Source organism: Egretta garzetta, unplaced genomic scaffold (genome assembly GCF_000687185.1).
Source record: "Egretta garzetta isolate BGI_Z169 unplaced genomic scaffold, ASM68718v1 scaffold215, whole genome shotgun sequence".
Classification (NCBI taxonomy): Eukaryota; Metazoa; Chordata; class Aves; order Pelecaniformes; family Ardeidae; genus Egretta; species Egretta garzetta.
In genome coordinates, this window is record NW_009259719.1 from 417,745 (window position 1) to 429,270 (window position 11,526).

General features: G+C 37.8%; 1 protein-coding gene across 1 annotated transcript; it reads left to right on the plus strand.

Moving 5' to 3' along the window:
- Nucleotides 1-787: 787 nt before the first annotated feature.
- CHCHD4 (coiled-coil-helix-coiled-coil-helix domain containing 4) lies at nucleotides 788-11,160 on the plus strand. Its single transcript, XM_009639215.2, is given in 4 exon segments — nucleotides 788-797; nucleotides 2,125-2,223; nucleotides 9,008-9,152; nucleotides 9,154-11,160. Coding segments are annotated over 4 exon segments (351 nt in total). The 3' UTR covers nucleotides 9,251-11,160.
- The last annotated feature ends 366 nt before the right edge of the window (nucleotides 11,161-11,526 follow it).

Genomic DNA, 11,526 nt, shown 5'->3' on the forward strand with positions numbered 1-11,526 from the left:
TGGGGCGTGCGGCCACGCTCCCGGCCGCGGGGCAGAGTGGAATCCTGCCGTAGGGCTTCAGTTTCCACCGGCTTAGCTGAAGTGGCCAGAGGTGGGGTTTTTTACCTTTTTAAGGAAAACACGTAGATGGATAGGGTGGGTAGCGTGCGAGCTTTATGTTTCTGTATCCCTACAAGGTGTTATGTTGTACGGGTTGTGGTGTTGATGAGGCTTGACCACTTCAGATCCTGGGGAATATATTAGCCCCTCCTGCAAGGAATGTACAGTGACTAAATGTAAAATTTCAAATTGGAAAAAAAAGCCGTTTGTAGTTTTAAATGCCATTTTGAAATTATAAACTTTAGCACACTGAATACTGATTCTAAACTGTGGTGAGGCAGTCATAACCTATGGACCTCTTTGGTTTATGTTTTTAATTTATTTATTTTAACAAAATTTTGGAACCGTGCAAGTTCTGTAAGTTGTCTTACAGTATCTGTCCTGGTTTTGGCTGGGATAGAGTTAATTTTCTTTCTAGTAGCTGGCATAGTGCTGTATTTTGGATTTAGTATGAGAAGAATGTTGATAACACACTGATGATTTAGTTGTTGCTGAGCAGTGCTTACACTAGCCAAGGATTTTTCAGCTTCCCATGCTTTGCCAGGGGCACAAGAAGCTGGGAGGGGGCACAGCCAGGACAACTGACCTCAACTGGCCAAAGAGCTATTCCAGACCATATGATGTCATGCCCAGTATAAAAATGGGGGGGGAGTTGGCTGGGGGGTAGTGATCGCTGCTTGGGGACAAGATGGGTATCGGTCAGTGGGTGGGGAGCAATTGCATTGTGCATAACTTGTTTTAGATATTCTTTTATCATTATTATTCTCTTCCTCTGCTGTTCTATTAAACTGTCTTTGTCTCAACCCATGGGATTTACCTTTTTCCTGATTTTTTTCCTGATTCTCCTGATCCTCTCCCTGCATCCCACAGAGGGGAGTGAGTGAGCAGCTGCATGGCCCTTAGTTGCCAGCTGGGGTTAAACCACGATGGCATCCTACAGAATTACAGTGATGACAGGGGTTAGAGTTCATGTGTTTCTAGTTCCTTTTACATAAGAAACAACTGGGCATTCTACATTGTAAAGTTTGCTGGAGTAGAATGCAGTGTTGACAGAAAACTGTTTCCCTCTTACAAATGGCTTAGTTTTATCTGTTTCTCAGATTGGTTACTGAGCAAAGTAAAGGGAATTGCTGAACATCTGCTAGTTGAAGTTGCTTTGAGGGGCAAGAAGGTACTAATTTCTAATATGCTGAGTCACTGCAGTGGCCTTTATGAATTTTGAGAATGAAAGGAAGTTCTTGGGGAACTTAGCATTTTTTTTCCTACTCAATGAATACTCAGTTGTGCATTCAGAAGAGTTTCGGCTAGCTGTTCTTTTCTGCTTGTGTATGCCTCAGTGTTTCTTACAGTTTTACAGAGCTGTTAGAAAACTCTACTTGGGTTTCCAGCCAAGCCTCCCCTCCACCCTGCTACAGAACTTCTTTGCTAAATCTAGAGTGGCACAAGAGCAGTTGTTTTTCTATCCTTGGTAAAGTTCACAGCACCTTTCAATATAGTTGGTTCTATACTGTTAAGGTGCTCTTCAGTATTTAATTTCAGTATTTCAGTATTAATTCAGTATTTAATTCAGAGTATCACTGTAATACTATCCCAGTCTTTAATGGAGAGTACTGTTATTAATACGTACCCTATTGAACACTTTCCTGTAATTTAGTATAGTTTTTCTTTCACTCTTCCTTTTTTTTTAGTCTAACCCCTTCATCTGGGTTAGTCTGGTAATGGAGTAGTTCGAGCTTGTTTTGAAACAGCTTTTTAACTTCACAGTTCAATGAACTGTGCTGTGATCTGCAGTCATTACAGTATGTTGCTGTGAAAATTGGAACTCTAGAAGAACAGAATTTCATTTCTGTATGTGTTCCTCTGAACAATTGAAGGTAATCGATAAGTACAACAGAATTCATTCACTATTAACCTTAATGTGTCATTTTGAGTATCTCGTTACCTTGTGGTGTTCAGCAGCTTTGTAAATGACTCCTCCTGTCTTGGCTTTCTCTGAACTTCTGCTTGTTGTCTCCTATATCATAGGAAAAGACAGAATTATATTTGCGACCAAGGAGGACCATGAGACACCAAGCAGTGCTGAACTGGTTGCAGATGACCCAGACGACCCTTATGAAGAACAAGGTCAGTAATAAGCAGAACAGAAGTAAGGAGTGATACATCACATATATCACATTCTCACAATCTTAAAAAAAACCAAGAACAACAAAAAATAAACCGTGTATGCTTGTATGAAGCAGGAACAAAATATTCATTCATTTTTAAAGACTGAGAGCAGCTGGTTATTCAGTTTAGTAGTTTTAACTTCCAAATTAGGAAATCACAAATGGCATGCTTTCCTTACAGTGGGTTTTTTTTGTACACTTTTAATGGTCTTTCAAAGTGGCTGTTCAAATACATCAGTTGATGGCTTATACTTTTGGTATAAAAGTATATCCAGAAAAAAACCTTTTCCTTCCTTTATTTTACTGACAAAGTTAGAGCTTAACCAGTGAAAATTATGATTGTGTTTCCACTGTTTTAAATGATGAAGTGCAATTTTCAGAGAAGCTAAAGTGAGTTACGTACCACTGCCATTGATGCGAGTTGCTCATCTGACTGTGTGCAGCTGACATTGCTGAATCTGGTGATCTCTGAATATCTGATGTAACATAAATTAATCTGACTAATCCTTTACTAGACTAGTAGCAATATAATCAATAACTAGTAGTAATATCTTTCAATGGCACATGATGGGTAAGTTCAAATTAGTCAGTTTTCAACTGTAACCATCTTGCCTTGAAAAGATACTAGTTAAAGTTCTCAGTGAAGATTATAATTCTTATGTGAAGTAGATATAACCTGCAAATGGAGATTTAAGAGAGCAGAATATTCCTGAGATCAAGACTTGTAACATTCTGAGAGCACAGAGCATATTTTAGGTTGCTTCTAATGGGTAAATGAAATAATCTTCCTATTGTGATGATTAAATTTTGCTCTAGGTTAATAAATTGTTATGAACATCTGTGAATTTGGGTTAAATTTTTTTCTGATTGCCTTTATGCTTGCAGGTCTTTTAGCCTCTTTGCTTTGTGTGAAGTGATCTCATTGTTTTCAACTCAGCTGAGACTGAAATAAATGCTTCACCTGTTTTGAAATTTTGTTAGGAAGTAAAAAATATGCAAGTGGCTCTGTGACCTTTAGAGGGCAGCATTTAAGCACAGTTTAGCAGCTGGAGCACACAGGGTTGGTTTGTTAGCTGGTATGGTATGTAGTTTAATTTGAACCATTATCTTCCTCTGTCATTAGAATAATCTTTTTCATACATAGATTTGTGTTGAAATAATTTTGCATTTAGCTGCCTATCTTGGCTTCATTACAACTGTATATAGTCAGTAGGTATATCTGAAAGTTCTGCTCATCAGCAGTGATGAGTCTGTTCAGCTTTATAATGGTCCAAATGAGAATAACGAGATAATTTCAGTTTCATAAAGGTGTTGAAAAACTGCGGTTTAGTAACTGTCAGGAATTATTCTACCTTGTATTTTCAGGTAGGTTGTTGCGCTAGCTAAGACCCAGTACCCAAACTGCCTATTTGGTAGAAACAACCTGTGCTTTGGGATTTGTTATCATCTTCACCCTGGGAATGGTGCTTCAGCCCCTAAAGATTTCAAATGGAGACTCTCGCAGGCAATAAAATATATGTGGCATTTATATCTGTTACTATGTTGATGAGGATGGAAGATGGAACCTACAAACGATTCACATAAAGTAGTTCACCCTTAGGTAGAAAACAGTGTCTGAGGAGAGCTCAGTTTTAAGAGTATTTGCTCCTGTCAGTATGCTAAGTGGAAGTGAAACAAAATCAGAGCTTTTAATTCCTGTCTCAGGAAAACTTAAAATCCATTATTGGTCTGTTAAGTGAAGAGTTAACAGCCTCTAATGATCGCATGGTGGAATTAAGTTCCCCATTCCTTTTCTGTGGCCTGTGGCTTTCTGTTTCCTCTGAAAAACTGGAGACTGCTTGCAAAATAAAACAAAGAAATACATTTTTTTCTAGGTAGCACATCTGGAGAACATACAGACCCTTGGAGATTCTGTCATTCACTGAACTGTTAAGCCACCTTGTGTGGTGTACAGCTGAACTAAGTGGCTTGCTGTTTAGCTAAGTAAATTCATGTATGCCGTCTGTATTCACGTTACATGTGGTTGTTTCAAGTTCACCTATCTTCCCCTTTATAATCATTCATGGTCTTTGGTGATAATTAAATATTCTGTTAGTAAAAGATGTCTATCTAGCAACAGCATGTCAATGCATATTGATCCTATAACTAAGCATCTATTTTTGACACTGGCTTTGAAGGGGAAGGGTGCCTGTTTTGGATCTAGCATAATAGAGAGACATACTACAAAGACTTGAAATGTGAACATCAAAAACAATTCTCTTGGTACCTCTAAAGAGGGGGTTCTCTTCCTTCTGGCTCTTGTCCCATCACTCTGCCCCAAACTATTCTTTTTCTGGTTGTATGTTTATCACAAGTACATAGTCTTGTGCTATATATTTGGATAATAAACTAGTCAAAATAAAAAGAGCCACTTAGTCCTTATTTAAATGCCGTATTCATTGATTCCTCTTCTGTGTGTTTTGCTGGATACGGAAAGGCCATGTCGAGGATGAGGGGTGGTGGCTTTCTTTCTAGCAATCCTGTATTTACAGCATATTAGATCACTTGCTTCCTAAACTATAGAGCACAGAAGAAAACAGGCAAACCCAGAAGCTAGTTATGTCAGGGACACCTTGCAGTGAAAGCACATGTCTCTGCGATTCAAAATGAGAAACTCTGTAAACTCGGTTTAAATGCTGGTAGTAAGCTTCGGTTGGGATTTTTTGGAATGTTGGTTTTTTTCTTAGCATGTGATAAGTTACTGCCATGTTTTATTAAGAGTTGTCTGAATTCTCACTTAAATGATCTCAGGCTATAATGCATCAGATCGAAACAGAGAAACAATTGATGTATTGCAGAATGTGGCTGTATCTAAAGGGAGTGAAATTTGTGGGCAGGAAAGACATATGGGCAAAATGTTTTGGAATATGTTGAAGTGCAGAAGCTTTGGCTTGTGTGGTTTTTATTTAGAAGAAAATTGGAAGGGGCTTTGCTGTACATAAAGTAACATGCAGGCTTTTCTAATTTAGCTTCTACTTTGAATGGAAGACTTGGTTTCCAGTGTTCAACTTCTGTAGCATAATTAACAGTAATGACTCTTTTCATCTTTTCTGCTGTGCTATACACAGAACAGTCGTATCTGGGAAAGAATAGATTTATTATATAGATACCATAATCTGTATTGTTTCCTAATACAGCTGAAACTTTTATTTAAGGTTTTGGTTTTTTGTAGTGGTCTTTTTAATACTTAAAATAAACATGTAATTTGATATTTTTGGATAGTTCTTATTTTGTTTCAGTCATTAACAGAGATTGGCCTCTGAGCAGTCTCAGTAGATCACTCAGGAAAACTTGTGCTTTGTTTCCCTTGGGAGAAAATAAAGATGTATAGTATTCTTTTTTTATTTCTATCGGGTATTAGATTTTTTTTTCTTCTGTCAGTCATGAGATTTTGGTATGTGATGTGTTAGTGGCTCACTTTTTAAGCCAAAAACATTGAAAGAAATGAAGCCATGTGAAATGGGAAGGCAGACAAACCAGGGTAGGTTCAAGTTAGCAATTCATATTGCAGCATATCTCGAAGTTTACTGTATGTGCCTTTTAACAGCTGTGGCTGATGGAAACAAATTAAGAATTCATTTGCAGCCGTTTTGAAATAGTATTCTCACTGCAAAGCTTGTTTCTGATTTTGTGTTGCAGATGGAAGAATTTAAGTGTGAAAGATCTCTAGGTTTTATTGAGATCTTTGCTCCCATCGGTTAGAATAAATTCTTATTTTCTAGGCTTATATGAAGAAGGCACTGGTGAGTTTTATGCATGAAAAATATTTATTAGCATTACAGCTGTGATAGGAGAGTTAGCTAAAAGTGCATATGGAATTGTACCTCAAACACAGGTTGCTGCTGTCCTCTCCCTTCTGTTTTTCCAGACTTGCTCCTGTCATCTTATTTTAGAGACAGTCTTGAAGTGGTTTCCACAGAGGACTGATGAAGCAAAAACGCTATTTCTTTTAAGAAAGAACTTGATGAATGATCAGACGTACAGGACTGTTTTTATGACTGATGTCCCTTTCAATCCTGCTTCCTATGTGTCTGTCATCTTACGTTGTGAATTGTTGGCAGATAAACTTGTTACTGGAATGTTTGTCATATAACAGGGAAGAAACTTCTCTCAGAACAACAGTGGGACTTCATTACATCAAGTACAAAGACAAGTGTTGACATAAATGCAGATGGGCCTGCCTTCATCCATGATATTAACAGATCCCATGAGCTAAGAGAGATTAGGGGTTGTGATGTCAGCAGTTAATTGCTAACGCAAGCCTTGATCTGCTATGGTATAAACAGGGTTGTTTTTTCTTCCCCAGGCGCAGGCTCAAGTAGATTATGACCTACTGGATCGGTGAGGTTCAGACTGCATTTGAAAGAAGTTTTAGTTCAATTTTAATTAAAAATAGTAATCCTGTCTAATGCAGACTTGTGATTCAGGGAGTGATGGATGAAATCTGTGTCCATTTTAATTGTGTTCTAAGCTAGCAGATACATTTACTCATTGAAGCATGTGTTCTGCTGTAATTATCAGTGAGGAAATGCTTGCCTTATTCATCTGTATTTTTGTTTTTTAAATCACGGTTTCTGTGCATATAACATCCAAAACTGATGCTATTTCAGTGATCAAATAGGTGCAAATCAATGCTCATGTGTTATACAAGAGTATACTGTTTATGGGATAACTCTTACATTGTTGTTGAAGTTTGCATGCTTACAAGGCAGTTCTGTCTCCAAAAAGAACAATTTATTTTAAGACAATTATTTTACAAGTAATGTTATTGCTGTAGTGTCATCAGGAACATTTCAAAACTCTTAATGTATTTTTTGTATTTTTGAAGTGTTAGAAAAATGACTGTTTAAAATGACTGGTTGATGTTAGTGAGGAGGAATAGGACTTCAAAATCTAGTTTACAAAGCAAGATGTATTTCTTCTATACTGTATGATCAACATCCTTCTGCTTTCTTATCCTTGGCAATAAGGAATCTGGCACCAGCCATCCATTTCCTTGTCTCAGAAGTTCTGTTTTTCTTCCAGGCAGCTAGAGATGCCATGATGCACTGTACTAGGTATACCTTCTTAGTACAGTGATTATTACAGATATTTTACAAAACTATCTCACCGAATAAAGCAAGATCTATGGAAAATGACTATTACTGTAGTTGACTAAATCATGCTAAGGAGGCTGCTACTTTCTGTAATGAAAAGGAGACTGATCAACACTGAGATTTGACTGACAGTGTAATTTTGTGCTGAACTGCATTGACTGAGTTAGAGCACATCACTGATGAAATAGTAAATCAGGGTAGAGTTTTCCTTTCATTCCTTTCAACATAGCAATGGATATGATGGAGCTACTTTTGCTGTACCAGTATATAAGATTCATGATATTGTGGCCTAGTGTTCAGGGAGTTGGTATGGGAGTGAAACATATGTCTGGAACTTCACGATCCCACAGGACAAAGACTATAAGTAGGCTTATTGAATTCTGTGGGGCTATTTTAGGTAACATCAAGTTACATCAGGCCCTAAATATAATTTCATGTTTGGATGAGAATTAATGCAACGTTGGTCTCTGACAATGGTATTTTCATGCCTGCTTCTAAAGGGAAAGTATATAAACTTGGGGTTTATGCACATGCTGTTAGCTTCTGCAGAAACTGAACCTGAAGATGGCGTTAGGGAAGACTACTAGAGAGGAGGAGAGCAAACTGATAAAGTGGAGAAGAAACCAGCTTGGATCACAACACAGCATTTTTCTTGTTCTTTGTAGATGAACATGACTACATGTATGTTCATGCAGGGTAGAAAAAGGGAATGGAGTTGTATTGCTTTAGAGCAATATGTTACAGACTCTAGAAGCCCACACAACCAAGTCCATTATATTACAGAGGAAATGAGTTCTCTGGATTGCTGCTTGAAATTCATTGTGCCAGTCAGGTGATGCCTCAAAGAACATATGCCAATTTAAATCTTCACCTTGCTCTTCCATCACTGATGTATTTCTGTGATGACTTTAACTGTTCCAGAGCAGAAATTTACAGCTGTTCCAGTTTAGAGTCTAAAGTGAGACCTAACTCACTTTTGGTTGTGATCTAAAGCACAGTTTGGTTTCTGGGAACCAGACAGGCTGGCCTGCTCTCACTATGCCTTGTGTTCTGTGACACATGACTTAATCTGTGTCATACAAATAAACTGATTTTTGTAAATCTGTTTTTCCAGTTCAAATTTTAAGGGGGAAAGTTGCGGGTTAATATTCCAGAGTTCATTTAAAAGAAGAATAAAAATGCATCCATCCATCCGACTTGATTTAAAAGAATTCTAGCCTTAATACTGGAGTTAAATTCTTATGACTTGTATGACACAATTTTAAGGCTTGCTTGTTCCCCTGACAGAGTCTGGCGAGTGGATTTACTTGACTTCAATCTGTTTTGCAGTTTCCTTAGAATATTCTCAGTAGTCTGTAGTCCAGGAGGAAAGACTTAATTTGGGCATGGATATAGAACTAATCTCGCTTGTGCTCAGTAAAGGCTCATACAGATCAGAGAGAAACAGACTGGCCAGGAAGTGAAAGGTGTTCAGCACCCTTGAAGTTACAGAACTGATATGGCATTGCCAGTACTTCAGTTTACACCTGCAACCTAGCAGCTTTCACTGACTGAAATCAATTTTTTTGGAAGGAGCGCTTAACTCTTTCTTTTCTTTTGTTTGTTCAGGATTGATATTGCCCAATGGAGATATCAATTGGAATTGCCCGTGCCTGGGTGGAATGGCTAGTGGTCCCTGTGGGGAACAGTTCAAGTCAGCCTTTTCTTGTTTCCACTATAGCACAGAAGAAATAAAGGGATCAGACTGTGTGGACCGAGGATGAAAATGAAGAAAAAGAGAAGTCAAGCAAAGATTTGGAAGCTGCTTCTATGGAGGCTTCTGCTGCCAAAGAGGAGAAGGGATCTAGCTAATGAAGATGCGAGGAGGCTGTTGTCTCCATTTCTCACTTCCAGAGACCTGGACTTTTGCAGTATGTCTGTTCTTCTGAGTTGTCAAGAAATGTTTCACCATTGTTCTATGCACTGTATCATAGTAAATAATTTATTGCTGAAGGAGAAATCTCAGTGCTACAGCCTTGCAAATAAATACTGCAAAAAGAATGAGTATCTATATGTATTGTGTAACCTGCTATCAGACACAGTTAATATTTCAACAGCTGTTTTTTACCTTCAAGTTCTCCTTGAGTTTTGACTGGAACAATGTCTTTATATAGCTTTCAACTAAAATTCCACTAGCACACCAGGTCTGTCTTCATTTAAGTATGTTCTGATCCATAGCTGCTCTTTTAAATGTATTCTGTTCCATTAATAGAAATTGCATTAAATGATTGTTTTCCCTTAAAGATTTTTTTGCCAGAGTGATACAGGACATTAAAAATTACATAAATCTAAAATTTTCAAAATAATTTCAAATGGTCATATTAGATTACGGTTCCATCATCAGGTAAGGACTGCCAGAAATATGTTGAATGGTGTATCTCCTTTGATTTCATTTACTACTTGTGATGGCTTCTGCATTTTTAAAAGCAGTGTGTTGCACAACTGTTGAATGTAAAGAATGTTGGTCACTGGCTTTATTTTTTGCTCTGAAACCACAGTTTTTGGGTTCTTTTAGTTAGTACTTGCTCCTTCAGTGTTTAGACAGGCTCTTGTAAAATACTTTGAGAATACAATGAAAATGTTACCTGGTGTAATGATCTCAAAACAGATACTGTGACTTAAGTGCATATTAAAAAGCAAATATTTTTACCTTCATTGAAAGCTCCTGTTTGTGTGATGTGGGTTTTTTTTGTTAATGCTGCTTGGATTTAGGATACTCTTCTGTGTTGTAAGCAGACTTTGAATGAATTTGTGGGTTGTGAAGATCAGTTCCTTCAGCTTGTCAGATTTTTAATCTTGTCCCATTCTTTTTCTTCCCAGCCCCAGGCAGGAAGGTGTATAAAATGTAAAGCATTTTCAGTAGCTATAGTAGACTATGGATCATGAGCCAGCACTACAGAGGACCTGAACAGCTATTAAAAAAATATTTGAAAACTACTTTAGAGGTGCAAATAATTAATAGTAATTCATGATCCTGTGGATAAGGGAATGCTACATTGTTTTTCTTTCCTAACAAAATGTAGGCTTTGAGAACTGTATTACAAAACAAATTGTACCTGTGGCTTCAGTAACTGTCCATTGCGGAGTTGTTTGGGGGTTTTTTCCTCTCCTTATGTGCTAGCTAACCAAGGCATAAAAAGTTGTAGTGGCAATAATGCAGCCCAGTAAGTAGTAATGTTTAAACACTTGCCTGTCTCTGCAGGCAGCAGTTGTGAGTGCTTGGCAACATTGCTTCCTTACAAAGTTTTAGTATCTTGTTGTTTGCATAAATTATTTCAATGTCAGTGATGATGCTTCTGAATGATTCAGGGGAATTTCTATTAAATTTCACAGTGTGTTTGAGTTGCTTATATTTCAGTACAGCTGTTGGATCATCAAAAAAAAAATGTAGGTAATTTAGTGGCTGACAACTACTCAGTTCTGAGAGTGTGGATAGCAGATACTCTCAGTGTCTCTCTGCTTTTAAAAGAAACAAAGTGTGACAGAGCTTCTCAGTGTGACTCTTTCAGGTGTAGGAAGAAAAATGCCAACCTGAGTAAATGGGCACAAAAGCAGCAGTGATAAACCTTGGCACTTAGGCAGTTAGACCATGAAAATGAAATCTTAGGCAATCAGATAAACACTGGGCACCAAATAAAAAAAAAATCGCATGCATCCAAGCTTTTGGTTGTTCAAATGGAAATCCAACGCGTTATTTGTGAAGAAGCAAGAGGTGTTTGTGAAGGGGCACTCTGTTCTAAGAACACTTTGCCTCCTATTTTTTTCTGCTGTGCTTTTCTTTCCCACACTGCATCAATGCTCTACAGGTTTTGGATTTATCCTCTGTAACAGGATTTATAGTATCTGTGTACAAAACATAAAATGCAAGAATTGTGGCCCTACAGTAGCTAGGGACTGGAACCTAACACTGACAGGGAACTTGCAGTTGTCCTGGTTTCGGCTGGGATAGAGCTAATTTTCTTCATAGTAGCTAGCACAGTGCTGTGTTTTGGATTTAGTACCAGAAGAATGTTGATAACACACTGATGTTTTCAGCTGTTGCCATGTAGTGCTCAGACTACTCAAGGACTTTTTGAGCTTCTCCTGCT